Source organism: Antennarius striatus, chromosome 13 (genome assembly GCF_040054535.1).
Source record: "Antennarius striatus isolate MH-2024 chromosome 13, ASM4005453v1, whole genome shotgun sequence".
NCBI lineage: Eukaryota > Metazoa > Chordata > Actinopteri > Lophiiformes > Antennariidae > Antennarius > Antennarius striatus.
Window position 1 is genome coordinate 9426989 of NC_090788.1, and position 8948 is coordinate 9435936.

Here is an 8948-nt window from a genome sequence, read left to right on the forward strand (position 1 = left end):
CATTCTGATGTCCATTTTAAAAGTCAGTCAGTCATCTTCAGATTACCACTGCTATATCCGCCGCAGCGGGTCACGGGAAGCCGGAGCCTATCTCGGCGGCATAGGGCGTGAGGCGGGGGTTACTCCGGGCATGACGCCAGTGCACCGCGGAGCCCATTTTAAAAATCCCATTCATATTTGAATTAATAAGAATTAATACATAGGTGGCAGTAGGTTTGTACTGTGCAACTGATTGCTATGGCTACTAAAGCATAGAGAGATCAACTTCATTCCCAAAACTACTCTGCTATACACTGTGGTTTGAATGTGCTGTCAAATGGAGAAGTTTAATAAGAGCTCCCTCTGTAGGACAAAAGTAGGAAGCACCAGCACAACTGAAGATTTGATGACACTGGACATAAACGTTGAGAATTTTACCTCTATCGGCCTCAAAATAGCTTGTTATATATTTACTTATATATGATTTTAAAGCGACGGCACGGTGGCGCAGTGGTTAGCGCTGCCGCCTCATAACACGGCAGACCCATGTTCAAGTCCCGCTCTGTGCGGAGTTGGCATGTTCTCCCCCTGTCTGCGTTGGTTCTCTCTGGGTTCTCCGGCTTCCTCCCACCTCCAAAAGCATGCACTTCAGGTTGATTGGCCAACCCAAATTGCCCGTAGGAATGTGTGTGTGCATGGTTGTACAGTATGTCTTTGTGTGGCTCTGCGGTGCACTGGTATCATGCCCGGAGTGTCCCCAGCCTCACATCCTATGCCGCCGAGATAGGCTCTGGCTCCCCGTGACCCGCTGCGGCGGATATAGCGGTGGTAATCTGAAGATGACTGACTGATTTATTTGAAAGCAGCAGAAAATCTCAAGAGAGACTTTGTTCATCACCATTTATTAGTATCAGTGTTTGTAGTTTGCTATAGCTGTCAGTACACCTTTAGAGCTAGGTTAAGAAAAAAAGGGGGAAACAAGCCAATTTCAGGTTTTTAAAAATATTTATTTTTTTAATTACAAGTATGACTTTGCAAATACATACTGAGGCGTGAATTGATGGCAGATAACCACAATGCATAGTGGACACTATATTGAAATATGACACTGAAGTAAAAATAGCATTTCATGTAATTAAGTAAACAGCATTGCATTAAGTAAGCAACACAGGATACAAAGGCTTTAATGTGTTGTTAAACATGTCCACTGAAATCATACGTCATAAAATGGAGTAAACATCAGATACATGTTTTTATGTGCATACATGCTGCTCACAATATATGTGTATACATTAAGATAAGTGTTGTTACACAATAGAGCAGCAATGGTTAATTGAAATGCACCAGAACTACTACACTGAATATTTATAGTGTGATTCCATTCTGCTTCCACCATCTCAGCTGTCCATCACTTGAGCTGCAGAACAAACAGTTACTCATGCAGCCACATTGTCGCCCTGACAACGAGTGTCCAGAGCTGAACCCTCTGACTCGACCATATCATTAATCAGATTTTATTTGATTCTGTTCTATTTAGGAATAATGAAGGTATCAGAGATTAACATCAGCAAGCATTGTTATTCAGTATTAATTCTTAATATCCCCATCACCAACCTGAATACCCAGTTAGTCATCATAGAATGTATGTAGTTTAGCGAATGAGATGTAATGCAGTGTAACCCAAATTAAAAATAGAAAAAAAAAGGGTTGAAGGAATCCTCATGTTCCATTTTTAATTTATATATTGCTTATTAGAGGTAAAGGGTCTCTATGTTTAACTGATATCGGAACCATGAACTATGTCCCATTATGTCCGGAACAGCAATAAAGTGCATTATAAATAAGCATCTGTTCTTAAAAAACAAACAATGACATGAAAGTCTTATTGGTAGTTAAAAAAAAAGGTTATTTAGCTTGTAGTTGATCTTTTTTATCAGGGAGACCTGATCAATATAACCCATTATGTTCTATACATACTGCACATGTTTGTAATCTGCTCTTTATATTACTGTTGAAAATAGAAAATAAATTTTGTTTTATTTGTTTGCAATATTTTGCATTTGAGATCATTATGGTTATGTTCTCCTTTTAATGGGCTTGTGAAACAAGGGTCTTGAAGATGTAGGAGAGAAAGTTCTTTGGAATGAAACCTTTAACACTTCAAAGGTACATTTTCAAAGAGAAATCGGGCAATACATTTTGAAAGGTTTTCACTGTGCCACTATAAAAAGGGAAATAAATGAATATAAAATCATCTGAGTCAACCATCTACCATCAGTCCAGAATGAGTCACATGTCACATAAGAAAGGGCCACAGTGTAATTACCATGTGAATATGAGAGTTCACGGACTCAGAAGACCCACAGCAACAGGAAGTGACATCATCAGTGACAATAGCCATGGGGTTGATTTGAACATTACACTGATTGCGGAGCAGATTGGAAGAAGCCCTGAAAATAAAAATCAACCAAATAAAAATCTGATATTAAATGAGATATTATTTCAGTTAATGTCCAGAGGTGAGCTCTACTCACGGTAGTGGACAGCCATGCTGTTCTCCTTCCAGCTGGGACCCTGATAAACCCTGCAGGTACAAGTGAAAGGCTTCTCATCAGCTAGCGGGGCCCAGGTGAGGCGGCATAGAGTGGGAGTGACCAAGCTGACATTGCTCCTCCTGCGGTCGTCCATGGATACCCAGGTGACTCTGTTGGGGACGGTGCTGCCCACCATTCGGCTGTCCTGCCAATACTCACAGTAGCGGCTGGAGACATCGTCTGTGACTGGAAACTCACAGTCCACCCTGACGTTTCGCTCCAGGTAAGTTAAACACGGAAACATTTGAGGTCCACGTGGGGTGAATAGAAACATAGACAGGGAGCTCACTGAAAAACAGATTTGTTTTAATTAATCATGTGGAATTCTTGTGAAAAAAACTGCAACAAACACTGTTACTAGAACTGATCTGATGTGAATAAGTTATTCTTATCACCTCAGAGAAGCATAATGTCTTAAAAAATGAGATCCACAGCTGGAAGTATGTGAATGAAAATATAAAGTTTACCACTCTTGATTTACTACAAGTTAAATTAGTAACAATCAAATTAAGATTGCTTTCCCAGATTCCAAATTCTGCCTGAAGCTGTGCTTGATCAGCTGAACCATCATACACATGAAAAACAGTATCCATATCTTGTGTGCATGAGTCTAAAATTGGCATATTTTTAATATTAATATAAAAAAACAGAATAAATTTAGTTTTCAGCATGTCCTTTGTAAGTATAGGGTTGCAATGAAAGTGAAGTTTATTAGGCCTAATTTAGATCCAAGTCCAGTCCATTAAAAGAAATTAACCTGGTACAAATTGATCTAGCGTGTCAGGCCAATCAGGCTGTGTTGCATCTTCCTTTTAGCTCCATCAAAAATAGTGAAAAGGTCACTTTGAAGGCCAGCTTTCGCTTTGTCTGTAGGAACATTCTGGCTCCACATTAGTTTTGTGTCTTAATTATAGCATTTCATATTTCATTTACATCTTTATATATGTTTATGTTGTTTATGTAAGTTTCCTTATTAAATGTTTTCTTTCTGATCATTGACAAAAATGTTGTGGTTAAAGCAAATATAATTCATTTCGTAGAATTTCTTCATTCCACCTCATTTTCCAGTGCTGAGAAAAAGTGTGACCCTAACTGTGTCATTACAACTTTGCTGCACCATTACTGGATTTTTTTCTTCCCTTTTTTTATGGACTGTGATTGATTCGAAATCTTAAAAACAAGTCAGATTTATTGACCTACTCAAACTTTGAGTAGGGTATGCAGCACAAAAAAGTATGTTTGCAACAACCTCAAATCACGGTCAAATTATTTTGCAGTCCGTCCAACAGATATATACCAATTTGAGGATTGATAAAAAGAGAACATAAGAGAACATACTATGAATTTCATGCGTTGTCATAATCCTGCCAAAGAGAAGACACGTGAATAGGTGCAGCTCCATGGCGATTACTGTGGTATCTGTCCCGCAAGGTAGGTAACCTTCACAGCACGACCTGAGTTAACATGGGACATGAGAGAGTTGGAGACATCTCCAAGATGGCATCAGTGATTAAAGCAGAAAGCAGAGATCCTCATCGTGTATATAGAGAACATGACACGATTAAATGCACCGTTTACTATGAATTAATTTGTCCAGGTATTCAGGGCTACGGCGCAGTGCCCGTAGCCCTAAATACAATTTCTCCCGCAAGCCAACTGCAGACAAGACTACGCCCATGCAGTTTTAGCACTGCAGTTTTACAGAGATGCCCGCGTCTAGAGGCGAGTGCGTGCATTTGGCCTAGCTGTGGTAACATGCAGACATGCAGAAAAATTATAGATTTACCGAAATTACCTGAGAAAGATTTTAAAAAAATTTTTTTGTAGGTGAGATAGCCGTTTCTGCTTAATATTTGGTCCCAGTCACGTTGGTTGAGCTGCGCTTGTGACAATCCGATGGCTGGCTCTGCAGAGCTGGACCAGCCGCGCTGACTTTGGACTGAGGATGTGCGAACACGTGTGTGCGAGTCACACCGGCTGTAATCACGACAGTAAATATATATCATCATGGCGCTTTCCCCAAAGCTGATGCTGCATCTTTTTTTTAAAAGAAAATTAATTTTTATTCCATTCTATTAACTAGAAAATATATTTAGACGTTTAGGTGTGATCAGGGTTGGGCGAATGGCTCTATATTAGATGTATGATTTATGTGGGCTAAATTAAAAGATTTGGGATTGGAAATTAACCATTTAATTGTTTTTTTCTTATTCCTGCCATTACCCATACTTGTTTTGGGGAGCTGTCATATATGTATTAGCGCTGAAGGAGAGTTCCCTCTGCAGGACGAAATCTGGAAACGTTTCCACAAATACAGCAGCAGTGGTTATGGTGACATCTAGTGTACTAAAGAAACATATTTATGGGAATGTTTTATACAGTACAGTATTGCAGTTTTGCAGTGCAAAAAAACAAAAACCAACGATGACATTTTCACAACCCAAATGCATTCATGTGTTATTTTTATGAACAAGTGTATGTATTCTTAACAGCATTCCAAATAGTAAACAGAAAGCAAATTCTCTAAACAGTAGCAAGTTTCAGCTACGACAAAACACATTTTCTTTTACAGTAGGAAATTAAAAACAAAGTTAAAATAGCATAAAAGTGATTCAATTAATTATAGTGCTAATATGTTTCATGGTGTAGTTTGTCGTTTAGGATTGTCACATATGCAGTGAGTTAAAAGCAACATTTAGGAAACATAGTTGGTATCGAAATACCTGCTTTGTCTGTTTTTGATATAGTCAGGAGAGAGGAGGAAACAGTGTATTAAATTAATTACAACAGAACATCAGATGTTTGGACTGTCGTCTGTGGTCTGCACTTTTTGTAAAGCTCTGCAAAAATCCTGCCCATGTTTGAAGAGACTGATTCAGTATGGCAGCTGTTCAGCACCTGCCTTAGAAGGACCTTGATAAAATTGATGAGCAGGATGAAGATGATACAGACGATACAGTGAGGGAATGCAGTGAAAGGATACTGAGGACAAAGTAGTGGATACAGATGGAACAGTAAGAAGAAACAGCCAGAGGATAGAATGAGAGAACACATGAGATGGCAGAGAGGATAAAGAAAAAAAAGTGAGATGATAGAAAGGATATGATGAGAAGATGCAAAGAGATGATTTATGAATGTGAAGCTATGAAAAGATTGAGAGGATATAGTGAGAAAATTTAATAAGAAGACAGAAAGAATACAGATAGAGGGTGCAGTGAAAGGATGGATTGGATACAGTGAGAGGATACAATGAAAGGATTGAGAGGATATAGTAAGAGAATGAAATGCGACAGCAGACTGGATACAGTTAGACTATACAATAAGAAGGGAAAGTGAATACAGTGAGAGAAAGCAGTGAGACGATGAATATGATAAGTTTGATAGAATGCAGTGACAAGAAGTAGTGAGGAGATGCAGTGAAGCAGTGATCTATTTTTAGGTGACATAAACCAATGTTACATCATTTTACAAGGCTACCATTTTTATTTGATTTGTTATTGTGTGTTTCCAATGGTCTAGGAATTTTGATAATAATCTCTGCTGTCTCTTATAGCACTTTGCTGGGTTTTTATTTGTGATAACTGTTCATTGTTCCATGGTTTGTTATTCATGACAGAAAACAGATGAGGAATGAAATATTATAGCATTGACAAGGATTACCTCCACATAAAGTCACTAATATTTTGATATGCTAAGAAATGTTTTGGCTTGAATACCGTTCTTCTCACATTTTTGTTTATGATTTGTTCACAAATGCACTATAGCTGTCAGTAAATTAGTTGGATTATCTGCATTTTATATTAACATCTTAATTTATGTTGGTAAAAGTTGAAGAGAAACTGCTGACACATATTTGCACATGGAATGAGGACATGTTGTACAACTTCTGTCCATCAAACCCTTGTGAAATAATTTCCATTTCTTGTCTTGTTGTGCTGCCTGAATTCAATTTTTCAATGTGTGGCCAGAGGTTTGCTTATTGACATGTGCTTCTCTGGTAAAACAGAGACAAAAATCAATAAAAATCCGTATAATACTGTGAAATGTCCCCAAAGCCCAATGGAGCAGCATTTTCTCCGTATTTCTCTCTCCCACTTCCCTCGCACTGTGTCTCCCTCCCTCCCTCTCTCCTCTGTTTTTTCTATAAGCCGACCTCTACTGTATCTACCCCTGGCATCACACTGCAGAGCACTGAGGTATGCTCAAACTGCATCAGACAAGGTGAGAACGATTCATATACTGTGCTTTGTTGGATCTGAGCTATGCTAAAATATTGTATTGTGTTATATGAAATACTTGTCTTTTAGTCTGCATAAAGTATTTGGCTGAACCAAGTCAGTAGTAAACCATAAACTTGAAGGTGAGAATAAATTTGCATCAGCTCAGCTTAGCTGCTTCATATGTTTTCTTACACAATGAATCTGAATAGTCAAATAATCATATTGTCTGGAAATGAATTAATGTGAAGTTTGCCACTCATGTTTTTGCAATGTAAAAAGTGAAGCTGTCCTGTATGCAGATGTTACGGTATTATGGCACAGTGGCTTTTCTACAGTAACATCTGCAGGTTCAAGTTGTGCAAGTATGGTATTAATATCGCAGCAATCACACCCTGCTCTTCACATCTCTGTTAACTTTATTTGATTTGTATCTCAAGACATACAACTAAAACAAAGTTGCTATTTCGTATTGCTAATCAGTAGAAGCAGTAATAATTGACTCTTTCTAATTCTTTTTTTTTTTCCAGGAAATTTATGACAATGTTCATCCCTGTCACAATTTTATTGTTTGGTAAGATATTCATGCAGAAAATATTTTATATTTTGCATGTTTTTCCTGTCTTTACAAATGTGTTTTTTAATCTGTCATAACTTAAAATAGTAAATACCTCATGTTTTCTTTTACACCCAACACAGGCTTTGCGTCAGCCCAGAAGTTGATTCAGTTGAACTACTGCTCAATAGATGAGCACCACCTTAGGATGGATTGCAAGTATGCGGTCCCCCCTGAGTCACCAGAACCATTTTGCAAGTATACAAATGGTGAAAGACTGTTTGACACAACTGACCCCGACGAGGAGCAGCATGCCCCATACAGGAAACGCGCCAAAGTCCGCATTTTCCCCGGCAACGTCTGTCGTCTGCTGTTCAAAAACCTGCCTAATGGAAAGTCCAACTTTACCTGCAACATCAAATTTGCCAATTCAGTCATAGCATCCAAAACCTCTGTGGTTGAGAAAAGTAAGTTACTTATGCTCATTACCAGTGCTATGCCGTTCCTCTTATATCACAGAAACAGACTGCCAAACCAAATGCTCCTTCTTCTGAACCTGCATTATTTTCTTATTGCAGAACTCCTCCTCCCCTGCTCCACTTGGAGTGTCCTGTTACAAAGCTGCAGTGGCCTACTGCTGACCTTGATGACACTTCCCATGCTGCTGGAAATTCACTGGCTGTGAACAAGGTGCCAAAGTGCTGCATAAATTAACACTGCACCCATAATCATCTCTTGGACACTCCTGAAGTTGTGTGTATGCACAAAGTGCGATGAGTTGAACTGAATGTCCGTACAGTATATACAGTATCTGGTATGTCACAACCTTTGTTTACTCATTGTGCACCGAATACTAAGCAAATACAGTACTAGTACATATACTTTATACTATGCAACAGAATGTATTGTATTACTTAGACTTCTCACAGGCTTGCCTGTCAGAGCATTGAGTATAATGCATGAATGTGTCTTAATCCTTCAAACTTAAAGTCTACACTCTGCAATAATACGTTCTATAAATTTAGCAGTTTTAATCAATATAGTCAAATCTGATAAGCTTTAAGCCTCAAGTTTGAATAACAAGTTGGGAAGGGTTGAGGGGAGTTTGTAAGGAGGAATGGAAGCTGCTTTTTCTAAATCATTTCCTGATTGAAATTTTGTGCTGCATTCCAGCGCAACATTATTCTGTATTTTACTCTGCAGAAAGTGTTATGCCCAAATGTAATTGTTCCTCATGTTTTCTCTTGGCTGTCAAAGGATGAAGGCAGAGAGAGTAAACCTTGTGTCACACAGAGTCACCAGAGGACAATTTTGTTGTGTCTCTCAATGCTAGGGCAACAAAGATAGCTTTGGAAGGATTTAATCTAATGATAAGCAGAAAAAAAATATCTCTGAATCTGTTTTTGACAGCACACTAATCAGTGCATGAGCAATAAATTCTATTCTATTCTATTCTATTCTATTCTATTCTATTCTATTCTATTCTATTCTATTCTATTCTATTCTATTCTATTCTATTCTATTCTATTCTGAGGAAATTATGCATAAAGTCCCATGACCAGTGTGACGAGGCATACCAAAAGCCTTCAAAAGTGTATTTGA

The 8948-nt window shown here is 38.3% G+C and overlaps 2 protein-coding genes across 2 annotated transcripts; one reads left to right on the forward strand and one right to left on the reverse strand.

Annotated features, from left to right (window-relative positions):
- Window positions 1-967: 967 nt before the first annotated feature.
- si:ch211-215c18.3 (uncharacterized) lies at window positions 968-4504 on the reverse strand. Its single transcript, XM_068331791.1, has 4 exons — window positions 4369-4504; window positions 3912-4027; window positions 2514-2861; window positions 968-2429 (listed from the first exon to the last, which is right to left on the reverse strand). Exons 2-4 carry the CDS (start codon window positions 3973-3975, stop codon window positions 2323-2325), a joined length of 519 nt encoding a protein of 172 aa, XP_068187892.1. The 5' UTR covers window positions 3976-4027; window positions 4369-4504; the 3' UTR covers window positions 968-2322.
- Window positions 4505-6779: 2275 nt separating this feature from the next.
- On the forward strand, window positions 6780-8031 carry thy1 (Thy-1 cell surface antigen). The gene is made up of 4 exons (XM_068330348.1): window positions 6780-6794; window positions 7321-7364; window positions 7490-7813; window positions 7925-8031. The coding sequence occupies exons 2-4, from the start codon at window positions 7328-7330 to the stop codon at window positions 8029-8031; spliced, it is 468 nt and encodes a 155-aa protein (XP_068186449.1). The 5' UTR covers window positions 6780-6794; window positions 7321-7327.
- Window positions 8032-8948: the final 917 nt, after the last annotated feature.

What these genes read in the sequence shown, in the direction of transcription:
- thy1 (XM_068330348.1), top strand. Translation starts at nt 7,328, where the DNA reads ATGACAATGTTCATCCCTGTCACAATTTTATTGTTTG. An exon ending in TGTCACAATTTTATTGTTTG is followed by an intron (nt 7,365 to 7,489) that starts GTAAGATATTCA and finishes CACCCAACACAG; the next exon opens with GCTTTGCGTCAGCCCAGAAG. An exon ending in AACCTCTGTGGTTGAGAAAA is followed by an intron (nt 7,814 to 7,924) that starts GTAAGTTACTTA and finishes TTCTTATTGCAG; the next exon opens with AACTCCTCCTCCCCTGCTCC.
- si:ch211-215c18.3 (XM_068331791.1), bottom strand. Translation starts at nt 3,975, where the DNA reads ATGGAGCTGCACCTATTCACGTGTCTTCTCTTTGGCAGGATTATGACA. An exon ending in GACAACGCATGAAATTCATA is followed by an intron (nt 2,862 to 3,911) that starts GTATGTTCTCTT and finishes TCTGTTTTTCAG; the next exon opens with TGAGCTCCCTGTCTATGTTT. An exon ending in CAGCATGGCTGTCCACTACC is followed by an intron (nt 2,430 to 2,513) that starts GTGAGTAGAGCT and finishes TTTTATTTTCAG; the next exon opens with GGCTTCTTCCAATCTGCTCC.